The 13,873-nt window shown below is 43.1% G+C and overlaps 1 protein-coding gene across 1 annotated transcript in view; it reads left to right on the top strand.

Moving 5' to 3' along the window:
* The window catches only part of ZFHX3 (zinc finger homeobox 3), a 261,907-nt gene that overhangs the window by 228,525 nt on the left and 19,509 nt on the right, over positions 1-13,873 (top strand). The window contains exons 6-7 of the mRNA XM_011961589.1: positions 9,448-9,581; positions 9,710-9,910. Of these exons, the coding sequence (XP_011816979.1) occupies positions 9,448-9,581; positions 9,710-9,910 (335 nt within the window). The remainder of the gene's footprint in view (positions 1-9,447; positions 9,582-9,709; positions 9,911-13,873) is intronic.

Consider the following 13,873-nt stretch of genomic DNA (forward strand, 5'->3'; position numbering starts at 1 on the left):
TTTCTTACCTTAGTACAAGTTCTCACACTTTCCTGTGGAACCTGGACTAGCAAAAAGAAACCCTAGGTGGATCACGAGGGAAGACCAGTTTGTGAGGTTCTGATAAGTTACATTCAGCAGTTCTCTGTATCTGTCACCATTCTGGACACACACCCCTATTTTATCTGTTTATGTTCACAAGTTCACTTTCACTCATACAGTTTAGTGTTTTAGGAAGACAGATTTGCTATATTGCAGTCTCTCAGAGTCTAGACTGTGTTGGGGCTCGGAGACCCTAACTAACCTAATTATTGTTCGACTCAGTAGAGACTGAATGGGCCTCTGTTAATTAACTTTGGCCCGATCCCAGAATGATTCGCATGCCACTAGTTTTGATCTATGTCCTGCACCTCTGGGCTTTTTCCTTTGTTGGTCCAAAGGTCTCTGAGGTTCTTTCCCGCTCTGGTTGTCTTCACAGTCCTGTAATAAAGCCACAGGGAAGCAGACCCCCTAGTGTGTCGCTGGACTGTGGCCAGCCGTCCTCACAAGATACCATGGTCATAGCTGCAGGAAGCCATGCCAGGGGAAGACAGCATATTTTGAGGGAACCAACAAGAGGCCAAAGACAGGCAGGTCGACTCAGTACCTCAAAGTCAGGAATCAGGTCAAAGTCTAAATCAGGAATATTTAGCAGGCCTCCAAAATCCTGGCATGAGCCAGACTCACGGTGGCAGTCCAATGCCTATAATTTATTAAACAGACCAACAGCTGATGTTGGTCTAAACCAGGTGGTGGCTCTGTTTTGACTGGTGGTTCATTTGCAAACCTGGCACAGAGGGAGCAAGGTGTCTTGAAACTGAAATGTGAAATGGCCTTTTGGGAACTCAGATCAGTGTGGTTAAGCAGCCTTATGCATATTTCAGCAAGGAATTAGTGCAACAGATTGATGTCTCTGATGTAGAGCTCAGCACTGTTTTTCTCCCCAAATACACAGAGCAAGCAGTAGCACCCACCTGTCAGTGTGTGCCCACCATCCCACCTTGAGGCTTCCAGAGCCTGCCAGAGAGGCTGCTTCCTGCAGAGAAAGCAGAGGCCCCACAGAATGGTGCCTGAACCCCCACTCCCAGATTGCTGACTTGTGCAAATGGGGACTAGCATAGATCTGTGCATCCTTCCAGGGCTGAAGCAAAGAGGGCCTTCAGCTGCTGAGGCCTGCAAGTGCCTGGCCTACGGAAGCCAGCACTAAAAAGATGCTTCCTTTTTCTGCAAGGTGGAAGGAGCCCACAGGTATCTGCGCTCTTTTCACAGAGGCTCTCCAGGATAGGACATGTGGAAATAAAGAGACTTCTGTAAACAAGGGAGTCTGTCCTTTTTCTGGATTACGCTGCTAACAGAACACGTGGAGCTTATTCCTTCTGAATTTCTGGTTTTGAAGGTGTCTGCATTTGTTTTAGAGTAAAGAGGTGACCTGAGGGTATTTTAAAACATCTAGGCTATGAGATTGGACCTGGCTATCATCCCTGAGTTTAGATGAGAGTATCATGTCATCAGAGTCATTTAAAGTGGACTGACAGATTGGCCCATGCTTGCTGGGCCCTCTCATTTAATTCGTTAGACCCCAAAGCAGCGTGATTCCTACCTATTACACAAAGCCTTGGCTCTGACCGCTGTTCTCAAAGTGTGGTCCCCGGACCATCAGCATTACCTGGGAACTTACTGGAAATGCAAATTATCTGACCCAGACCTACTGAATTAGAACCTTAGGACAGGGGCTGTGATCTGTGTTTTAATGAACCCTGCCTGGGAGTCTGACACATTGTGGCATTTGCTGAACCTCAAGGCTGCGATCTCAGTGACAAGTGTGAGGTTTTGAGATCTACTTCTTAACTAGACAGGAGGTCCTGAGCCCTTGCTGGGTTAGGGAGGCATGGAACTTTCCTAACGGACAGGGAAGGTATATGACAGGCATAGGGCCCTAAGTTTTGGTAGATGTAAGCAACATTGGGGGTTGGGGAGAGAGAGAGGGAGGGAGCCAGAGAGGCAGGGTCACGATGAAGAGTGATTGAAGACCTGGAAATCTTTATCTAAACTGCTTAATAAGTAACACCTGGGTGAAGTATACATGGGCTCTTTCTATGCTGTTCTTGTGACTTCCTGTGAAGCTATAATTATTTCCAAACAAAAAGTAAAATCATAACAACACCTAAGAGCTGCTGGATTTTTGAAGTGCTGACCTATTTTGTTCATATTTAAGTTGGAGAAGAAAAATAATTAGCCTTTCCCTGAGTAACTCTTATAACTATGTGTAGCATAAATCAAATTTTCTTTGAAATCATTTTTAGAAACAAAAGGTCTGTGAAGTTGATGCAACCTCTGTGTCTTGCCATACCTGTGTAGGCATATTCTGCTTTTAAGGGTAGGTGTTTTCTAGGGATATATGGGGGCAAGATAGCTTGCATTTCCTGAGAATAAGACTTTGTTTTGAATAGAAGGTTCTTAACTTCACCAGGTTGGATGTTGAGACAGAGTCTGCTCCTTTGGATAGGGAAGACAGACTCAGCTCCTTTTTAGCAGTGGCATGAAGACCGCCCCCTGCTGAGTGGACATGTGCATGCATCTGCTTCACACAAATCCTCTTCCCCTCTACCCCTGTTTCTCTTTGAAACATCTCTAAGTGCTTGGTTGGAGGCAGAATGAGACCATGCATGTTTAAAGACCAAGCTGGCAGGAAAGCAGATTCTTTAAAGGAACTGTTGTTCTCTCTACTAGGGGAGGAAGAAAATTTAGCCAGATCTTTGGCCACTTATCAAGTGCAGTAGCTCCACAGGAGATTTGAGTAAGAAAGCCCAGCCTGTCCTCTGGGGAAGGAATTGCAAGCAAATGCCAAAAGTAACTCTACTTTCAATGAAAGTCAGAAGATCAAAAAATCCAGAAGCACAGATGACCCTCTGGAAACATTACATTTGTGCTGTCTAGAGGGAGCATGAGGTATGAGAAGCTGAGAGAGAGGAGCTATGGGAAACACATTGCATCTTCCATTTAATTATGAGCTGAAGGACCCTTTTCAGATCTCCTGATACATCTATGTCTCGTGTGTTGGAATAGTTATCCCAACTCAGACATTGAGTATGGAGTTGTGTGAATTTATTTTTTCGCTAGTCAATGGAGATAGAGAAAAGACTGCTGTAAATTTCTGGGGCAGGTGGCAAGCTGGTTTACGGAATGCAAGGCGATGAGAACCTCTGGCTTACGGAAAGTAGCATGAATTAATAATCATTTAATTGGTTCCTCCATTATGTTGCTGGTTTGGGAGATGGAAGTTTAGATGGAGGGGCTGTCAGTGATACTTTTTAGCTAAGAATCTGATGGTTGAGAGGTGGGGGTGGTGGCTGCCTTTGGATTCTCCACAAGGTTCAAGTGTCAGGCAGCATCCCAGGCCCTGAGTGGGCTCACCTTGGGACCCCAGAAAGGAAGAGGATCAGCACTTTGGTGATTACCACCTCCAAGAGTCACTCCACCATGAAGAGATGCAAAAGGAACTTCCCAGTAATGTGGACACCTCAGTGCCTGCCCAGGATCTCACCAAGAGAGGGAGGCCTCTGGCCAGAGGGTCACTGGTCTGCATCATAGGATGCCCACCATGCCAGCAGCTCACTGGTGTGTTGAGTGATGAGAAGATGAATTTTTCTCAGGAAACACAGAAACTAATGCTGCCAGTATGTTGGTTTTCTTGGAGGGCAAGTGGATATCTTGAAAATGAGGGACCTTAAGGTTCCATATTTATTTCATTTCCAATTTTTCTTCAGGTTTATCTTTGATGAAGCAGCAGGTCCACGCCTTACTTGGCTTCAGAGTTGTACAGAGTTACCAGATGAGAAATGAAGCCTGTGTTGGCATTAAGTCCACTGGGATTACAAGCACAACTCTTAAGTTTTCTATGGCCAGAATTTTAGTGATTCGGATGTTGAATTTGTTAGCAAAGAGTGGGATCACATGAGAATTTGTTCTAGCAAGAATGGTTTTATCAGGTAAAGTTATAAGGGACTGTGAATGTTGAAAGGCTGTGCTTCTACTGTCTTTGGCCACTTTATAAGCTTTCTAAGTGATACTGTTCCTTAAAGTCAGTCACTTCCTACATGAAGTTTTGCTAGCCATATTTTAATTATTCTATATGCTTATGATATAATAAAACCATTTCTTGCAAATTTCAAACAAAACTTTGCATGAATACTTATCAGCTCTCTTCCCTATTCCCTCTAACTAGCATGAGTAGAGGGGTAACTTTTGAAGTAATTATTTTTACAGGTTAAATACTTCTAAAACAAATATAAAATCAAAGGGTATCTGGAAGTTGGTGTCTCCATGCATAAATGATTTTCCCCCTAAGGGAGCCATGTATTGACAATTGTGCTTCCCTTTGAAATGAAATACTTTTGCCTAGAATGCAGAGGAGCCCAAGAGGATAAAATAGACAATCATGAACAGGTTTGTCTCTCTCAGTATTTGTCTTTGTGAGTTTTAGTTGGCCAACTCATCACAGTGTGAGGAGAAATGGTGGCTGTTGGCCCAGAAAGCCAACTTTTGAATTTTTGAACTCCATAACAGGGACATGCTAGTCTTTCCTGTGCCTCGTCAGCGCGCATTGGGTAGGGCCACCATAACACTAACAAGCAGAGCAAGTGCTTTCTCACTCCCTAGAAAGTCTGTGTGGCGTGGAATCCATAGCGAGCACATCCAGTTAAGTTTGACCCAGCATTTCGTTGTCACAATATCCCATTTTCCTAGCTTTATAGAGTTTGTCACCTATAGTGCATTCAGTCACATGACTCCTTACCACATTTTTATTCCCTTTGAAATCCCAGGAGCCCAACATGTTGCCTGTGGAAGATTCTCTGAGCTTTAACACATATTTTCATATTTTATAGCTGCCAAAATGAGAGAAATTGCTTTTACCAGCAAAGTAAAAAATACCATCTGATGTTTTGCACAGCATAGAGCCAATACCAACTTTTTCATGGACGGCTGAACTTAAATGATAACTATAATATTAAAAATGAAATGACTGTGAAAAACTTATAAAGTGGTCCTTGATGTCATCACCTAAAGACAGTGATCATTCTAGTCTTTTTTTCTAATACCTGCTTTTTACATAGCTGTAACATAATATAGTACACATTTTATCATCTTTTCTGATTTGCATTCTCAATGATTTTTCCATATTGCTTCACAGCAATCAGTTTTACTGTCTTCTAATACTCAGTAGAATGGCTGTACCATTGTTTACTTACACCATGCCCTATTGTAAGATATCTAGATTGTTTCCAAATCATTTTGTCATTATTGTGCAAACCACTATAGTTACTAACGCTTCAAGTTGTTTGTTTTTTTTGTTGCCAGTATAAACCAAACGTTCCAGGCACCAATTGTCTAAACTATGTCTTGTCTCTGGAGTGCGTGTATTTCCATTTCACTTATGTGACATCATAGTAGGCTTAAAGTGACCAGTAATTGATTTTTAAAAGAGTGTTTTGTATATTGTGACATGTCTTCTAGAGTTTAAGTTTAGAAAAGCCTTCAAAGTGGGAAACCACAGTACTTTCTCTCTTGGTATTCATCAACTTCATTTACTTATGCCTATGATGTGTGCTAGTGACAGAACTAACGTAGAAATTGATTCTGAGACTCTGGCCCTTTTGAAGTTGTTCAGAGAGAAGAAACTTGAGAGAACCTTTGACTGTGGACTGTGATAAACTCTCATCTAGCATGCTGATGGAGAACTTGCAAAAGTTTTTTTTTTTTTTTTTAGACAGTCTTATTCTGTCACCCAGGCTGGAGTGCAGTGGCACAATCATGGCTCACCACAGCCTCAACCTCCCAGGCTCAGGTGATACTCCCACCTCAGTCTCCTTAGTAGCTAGGACTACAGGCATCCACCACCACACCTGACTAATTTTTGTAGAGATGGAGTTTCACCATGTTGTCCAGGCCAGTCTTGAACTCCTTGGGCTCAAGTAATCTGCCCACCTCAGCCTCCCAAAGTGCTAGGATTACAGGCGTGAGCCACAGCACCTGACCAGAACTTGCACAACTGTGTTTGCCCATCTACAGAAATGTTGTAACGACTTTGGTACCATGTCATGATAGGGATTGACATTTTAATGTCTGAGGTCAATTAAGGGAGGGGCATGGGTCAGCCATAGTTAACTCTTAGGAGCCATCCCCACATCACTCAGGGAAACACAATGAGATTGTAACTGGATGTTTATAGAATCTGTTACAAGAATGGCATTGCTTTATCTTTAGAGAAGGGGCCAGTGAGCTGCAGGTGGCTAATATCTACTTCTAGACAGATTTGATCTAATAAAGATGCAGATTGTCCTAGATAGAAAGGAGATGAACCTGAAGTTTGTGCACCAGTGGATGCAGCATTTCATGTTAAAGCAGGGCTGTTGTATTACTGGGAAGAAAGAGAAATGAGTGAGCAAGTGGTGATTTTATTTTTTAAAACACTTTATAATGGGTCCTTAGCTCAAGCTCACAAAAGAAGCTTTAGAATTCCAGAGCAGTTTGAGTTTGAAAAAAAAAAAAGAAGTTCCCCTCTCCATGCAGGGGGAAAGAATAGTGGCTTCTGAAACCAGAATTCTCACCTCTGCAACCTCACCATAATTCATCATGTGTTCAGCATTCAAGGAAGAGGATGGACTCTTTGGTCCTATGAGGAAACTAATGCTGCACTGGGTTACTGTGTTTGCTTTTCAGCTCTGGGAGAGACAGATGAGTTGGGTGGTCTCAGCCTCGGTGCCCATTCATCCACACTATTGAGCAAGTGCACAATTGACTCATTCCATAGTAGGGGGGCAGGTAGATTGAGGGCATTTACAAGGCAGTCACAGTCCTGTAAAACAGGTGTTGTTTTTAGTCAGGCAGAGTAACAAAAAGATGGGGATGGGTGTATGGAATAGAATCTATGTCTTAGTTTGCCTCTACTGGAAGGAGGAGCAGACAGCAGCTTTTTCCTAACTATATATACCCTGAACATAACCTAATGCCTGCTGATTGGGGTTCACAGTAGAGAAGGTAAAGAAATGGCTGTGACGAATAAACACTGAAAGTATTATTTGATGCCCTCACCCATCCCATCTTGAGAATACATTTGAAGAGTTAATATGTAGAAGATAACCACCAAGCAAAAATCAAAATGATGGAGACTAAGGAGGTTTCTGGGGGCAAGGGAACTTAAGTTCCTGAAAACCTTAATTAGACTTCAAATGTAGACGTGTTCAGGAGCAGCCCATCGCACTGCAAGGTCTAAAACCTGCAACGCAACGTTCCGTAGGATCAGGTCTGAGCGGGGCCAGGAGATGGGAAGTGGGCCATGGGGGAACTGGTGTAGAATGTTACAGCACCTAGTTAATCGGCAGCCAGTCCATCACATTAAACATCCAGCCGTCATGTATTACCTTTCAAGTGAAAATGAATAACTCCCATTAAGAGCAAAATGGGTTTGAAGTCAATTCGAGACAGATTAAAGTACTGTTATGAATGTGTGTGTTGGGAGGAGGAGGATCTGTGTGTAATATGCTTGTCCTTGTACTTTTTAAATAATAGATGCCCTACAAACTTATGTAGACCAGGTTACCAAGATACTGGGGTTAAAGGTCACAATATGTGCATTCTGGGAAGAGCATCAACTTCCTGGAATATATTTCCTGCATCTGGCAAATTTTTCTTTTCAAAATTATATTGTGGCCTTATGATTTTAATGAATAAAATTGATTTTCTAAAATTGTTTATTAAAGTAATGACAGCATCTTGGTGTCCACATCAGAACAAATTTCAAACTCAAGCATAAATGGATATACATGACAGATAACTAGACAGGGTAAAAAAGAAAGCAGTTTAACAGGGAATAAAAATTGGGCTTTCTAATTCAGTGACCTGAATGCTGAGTCACATTATTTTTTCATGAGGGCAGTGGGTATGTATATTTTCTCACTACCACTTTTATGACTTTTTTTTTCTTACTGCTTTTTTTTTTTTTTGAGACGGAGTCTTGCTCTGTCACCCAGGCTGGAGTGCAGTGGCCGGATCTCAGCTCACTGCAAGCTCCGCCTCCCAGGTTCACGCCATTCTCCTGCCTCAGCCTCCCGGGTAGCTGGGACTACAGGCGCCCGCCACCTCGCCCGGCTAATTTTTTGCATTTTTTAGTAGAGACGGGGTTTCACGGTGTTAGCCAGGATGGTCTCGATCTCCTGACCTCGTGATCCGCCCGTCTCGGCCTCCCAAAGTGCTGGGATTACAGGCTTGAGCCACCGCGCCTGGCCTTTTCTTACTGCTTTAAACAAAATTCTGAAAAATGGAGTCCCACATTCAAAACAAATGAAAGAGCAAACACTCAGATATTGACCAGGTTATGGAACAATCAGATCCAACCACACTGTGTTTCAACTGGAGGAGCCTTGCTTATCCTGGATAAACCCTCAGCCTGGCTGTTTTCTTATCAAAGTATTTGCCTCTACTGGAAGGAGGAGCAGATAGCAGGTTTTTCCTAACTATAAACCTTGAGCCTAACCTAATGCTTACTGATCAGGGTTAACAATAGAGAAGGTAAAGAAATGTTTCCTTTCCATCCTTCAGAGAACTCCTTCCACCAGCACTTCTGTACATGCTGTGTGCTACTCAATCCTCATGGGCCGCTCCTCTTTAATTAGTGTTTGGTTTTTTGGTGGTATAGGCAAGAGGGGCGTGGAGGCATGGTTTGGGCAAGCTGATAGGAAACTTTCCCTATTCCCACCCACTCTGAATAAACTCTTGGGTCTGGAGCATTGGCTAGGTTATATCTTGGATTCAGGCCCTGCCTAGTTCCACTCCTCAATTATACTCTTCCCCAAAAGCAAACTGCTGAATCCAAACTTGATTTTTTTCCCCACATATTTGGTGTGCTGATATTCATGTGAACCTTTCTCAAATCACATTTTTCATGTTGCTGGTGCTGTACCATGTTGTGATTCCAAGAGGAGGGACAATAGAGTTGAGAGCACATCTCTTCTTAGATTTCTGAAGCACAGCATGTCTGGTACTGAGGTTGGCAAAGCAACTGGTGAGACTTTCCCACCCACCCTCAGCCCTACTGCCCCCCACAAGCCAGCAGATTGAGTCTAGATTGGGGGAGGTTAGAACAGACTGAATTTAGCTTAATCCAACTCCAGAGCCTTTTATTCCATTTCTTTGCCTTCTTTTCCTAATGTTCAGTTGTTAAAGTAGTGACAGAAATTCATGGGGGAGAAAGAAACACTTGCTTCTTTTCCAACATGCTTGATAAATCAGTCCGGATGTTCATCCTTCTTGAATTGTGGTGTTTTAAGAAAATCCTGTGCTATAAATGAATGTTGATTTTCACCCAACACAAACCCTCTGGGAGCTGGCCTGGTCTGGCTGCTGTATTGCATCTTCTACTTTCTCTTCTAGCATCGTCCAGCCAAGCAGAGAAGGAGCTGACAGATTCTCCTGCAACCTCCAAACGCATCTCCTTCCCAGGTAGCTCAGAGTCTCCCCTCTCTTCGAAGCGACCAAAAACAGCTGAGGAGATCAAACCAGAGCAGGTGAGACTGGAAGGGACTCTGCTGATGGGGAGGCGAGGTGTTTTAGACATTGGTAGGGAACAAACTTTTGGGTGGGTGGACTTGGGGGCATACACAGTTGCTCAAAGCAGTGGGTGTTTTCCCCACAGATGTACCAGTGTCCCTACTGCAAGTACAGTAATGCCGACGTCAACCGGCTCCGGGTGCATGCCATGACGCAGCACTCAGTGCAACCCATGCTTCGCTGCCCCCTGTGCCAGGACATGCTCAACAACAAGATCCACCTCCAGCTGCACCTCACCCACCTCCACAGCGTGGCACCTGACTGCGTGGAGAAGCTCATTATGACGGTAAGGCAGCCAGAAGCAGCACCCTGTGGTCTTTCTCCAGGGTCAAAGGTGATGCAGTAACATGGGCAAGCTACTGTGTTATTGGACGAGAAAGCCAGTGTAGAGGTGGAAACGTGAGAAAACAGTCCTCATTCTGTGACCTTTGTTGTACTGTCCCTGCCTTAGACTTGGCATGACCATAGCCCAAAGTGCTGAACATGTTTCCAACCTCCCTTATCATCCTCTCTCCCCTCAGGGGACAGAGGCATGGATTAGCTAACCATATATATGAAGAAATCATTATTCAAATTCTTTAAACCTTTACTGAGCAGGTCATGGACTAGATTGCTCTTACCTTCATTGTGTCTCATTTCATCCTCATCACAAATTCTGTTTTTGTTTTTGTTTTAAAAGGGAGCCAGGCACACTAGCTCACACCGCTAATCCCAGTTCTTTGGGAGGCCATGGTGGGGGGATTGCTTGAGGCCAGGAGTTTGAGACCAGCCTAGGTAACATAATGAGACCCCCGTCTCTACAAAACATATTTTAAAATTAGCCAGGCATGGTGGTGCATGCACCTGTAATCCTAGCTACTTGGGAGGCTGAGTTGGGAGGATCACTTGAGCCCAAGAGTTTGAGGTTGCAGTGAGCTATGATCAGGTCACTGCGCTCCAGCCTGGGTAACAGAGGGAGACCCTATCTCTTTAAAAAAAAGAAAAAAAAAATTTTTGGCACATTCCCATCAGCAGATAAGGAAGCTGAGGCTCAAAGATGTGAATTGACTTGATGCCATTTGTAAGGAGCAGAGTTGAGATTTGAACCCGCAATTTCCAACTCTAGGGGTAGCCCTGTAATGGAGGAGTTTCTCAGGGGATACTTTGATTTTCAAAGCAAGAAAATGTTGAGCTGGGGAGCCGCGGTGGCTCAGGCCGGTTGCCCTGGCACTCGGGGAGGCGAGGCCACACGTTCGAGGCCAACCTGGTCAACATTGATTGAAAATGTTGAGCTGAATTTGCTGATTCGTGAATGTGGGTTTTGCATTTGAACATGATATTTCTACAACTGCAGATTTTGAAAGCACGCCCCTGAGTGACCACTATAAACATGGCCTAATTAGTGTAAAGATGTAAATCTAACTATAATATGAAGACTTTTCAAAATAGTGCTGGTGATGGTGATGTCCTACTTTTGACTATGCTGGTGCTGTTATGAAAGTCATTTCCTGGCCAGGCGTGGGGGCTCACACTTGTAATCCCAACACTTTGGGAGGCCGAGGCAGGCGCATCACCTGAGGTCAGGAGTTCGAGACCAGCCTGGCCAACATGGCGAAACCTGTCTCTACTAAAAATACAAAAATTAGCCAGGCATGGTGGTGAGTGCCTGAAATCCCAGCTACTAAGGAGGCTGAGGCAGGAGAATCACTTGAACCCGGGAGGCAGAGGTTGCGGTGATCTGACATTGCAACACTGCACTCTAGCCTGGGCGACAGACCAAGACTCTGTCTCAAACAAACAAACAAACAAAAAACACCAAAGCCCTTTCCTGATCATTAGAGGAAAAACCACCAAAGAGAACTATTGTCACCTCTTTCTTAGCATTATTTTAGCAGTGGAGTAATAAGAAGTTAATTTGATTGCTGTTTCATGTGAAGATTCCCAGAGGTAGTCTGTTTGCAACTGCACATTATAATGTGCAGGTCACAGACATGTCACTTCTAGGCATTTCCTATTCCATTTGGTTTTGCAAAAATTAATGAATAATGTTGTAAGTGATGTCTAGTCGTGAAGAACATATAATTGATGATGCATCAAGAGAACTTCAGCAGCCAATGGGAAGCTCAAAGGTGACCTAGCATGAGTTGCCTTTCAGAGGTCTTTCAAGTATAAATTAACTTTCTGTGGGTATTTTCAAATCAGCTGATAAACACTGTGTAAAGATTCTGTGTAAATGATAACCTCCTTCTGTGGACCGGTGGGTTTCTGTGTTACTGGTTTCCTCAGCTTTCTCATCAGCCTTGGGTAACAGGCCTCATTGTACTTCCCAGTTGATGGACTAGAACCATGGGAGCCTGAAGGAACAGAAAGAGATGTGGGGAGGGAAGCATTGTCAATACTGACCTACATTTTTCTTTTACTTAGGTGATTGTTTTTGCTATTTTAATATAAATCTAGTCTAGGGACTGAGCTATAGTAATCTGCACGACTGGTTTACATTAGACAGTAAAAACTTCATTTATATATCTCTAGGGACTAGAGTATAACTTACATTTCAAATATTCCTTGTTTGTCATATTTTCATAACAGCAATAGCAAGGTAAATTTCAAGTGGCAAGTGTGGTGGTCATTGTGAATCTTCATTTACCAACAGAGTCTTCAAGGGCAGGATATTACTTCTGTGTTTGCTTGGGTATCAATCCCTAAGATATTTCTGGAAGTTACCCATTAACTAGCACCTTTGGAAGCAGTGATCCTTAACCTTTATGGAGACTCTCATGAAAGCTATACAACAGCCATACTGGATTATTCTTTGCACACCAATGTTTGATAACCACTGTTACTGACCCTCCATGAAGTATTTTGCAAATATAAAATTGTGTGTACAATGCCAGGGAACATAAGGATATATCCATGGGACTGGCCAATAAAAACTGTTCTAGAACCCCTGATAATGTAATTATATAGGAGACACTGCTCCCTAAAGCACTGCTGTGCTTGGTACCTTGTATAGAAACCCCTATGTGCCCAATCTTTCCATAGCAGACCATGGAAATGTTTTCTAGACATTTCTGAGAAGTATTAAGATTGTGGGAAATGCACTGGTAATAGGGAGTCAATTTGTTAGCAACAAGAGAAAGTTAATGGATTCAGGAATAAAGGTGAAAGTTATGAGAAATGTAGTCATGTAAGTATTTTACTTTTTACCGAAGGATGTATATGCAAGGATGAGTTTTCTCTTTGCATGGGAAGATGGAGGTATGGCATGGCTGTCAGTATTGAACTGGTCTGTCCAGTCATGGGGATAGTTTGCATTGAGCCAAACTATGCATTTCTATCTCAGTCCTTTAGTTCATCAGGAAAAACATGAGCAACCAGGGTTGTTAGAGGGAATTTGTCGGCCTACCATAAGGTGAATCCGAGATCCTGTTTGAGGACTGGAATACTGATGATCTTGGGCTCTGCCCTGATGAATCAAAGCAGATGCCAGTGTCTTTCCTCTGAAAAATCTGGTGTAAAAATGGAATTTGCAATTGTTTTAAAACTAACTGATTATAATGAACCTATGGTTAAAATCATGTCACGGGAGGGTATCTTACTGTCATTTTGTTAGAAAATTGGCCCTGGGAAAGTATTGGTTAGGCTCTCTAACGATGTATCTGTTTGTTCATGGCCAACTGGAGCAGGAAACTGAAAACAGCATGATGAAAAATGCCCCTTTAATCAGGGCCCCATTTTCTAAACCATATCGTTAAGGAATGCCAGTTCTACGGTCATTCATCCTCCAGGAGAAGAAAGTTATGTCTGCTTTGTCCCTGAGTGGCTAGGATGAATAGCAGCAAGAGGAGTCAATCTTCTTTCTTTCCAAATGGGTTGACTGAGTTAGTTGCCATTGGCTGCAGAATAGGAAAAGCTTGCAAAATCTCCCAAACAGATGATTTCTGGCAGACATGGGGTGTGTCCGGGCTATTTACAGCTATAAATTCTGGTAAATATTTTTTGCTGTCTGGGTCCAAAGTCTCAGGATTTAGCTTGAGTTCAGTTCAGTCCCACTAAAAGTAAATTCCACCCTGATAAATGGAAACAGATTACTTTCTACACGTCTTTCCGTTCAGTTGTAAATGGAGTGCGTTTTGAGGAGGCTTCATTTAATAATACCTTATCAGACAGCTTTCAGGAACCTGCAGTGTCTAATATGTCTGTTGCTATGGTAACAGCTGCTTGCTTATGCTCTGCATTTCATATCTATGTCTTCCATGGGCCCCCTTCT

The sequence above is a fragment of the Colobus angolensis genome, unplaced genomic scaffold (genome assembly GCF_000951035.1).
Source record: "Colobus angolensis palliatus isolate OR3802 unplaced genomic scaffold, Cang.pa_1.0 Scaffold116, whole genome shotgun sequence".
Classification (NCBI taxonomy): Eukaryota; Metazoa; Chordata; class Mammalia; order Primates; family Cercopithecidae; genus Colobus; species Colobus angolensis.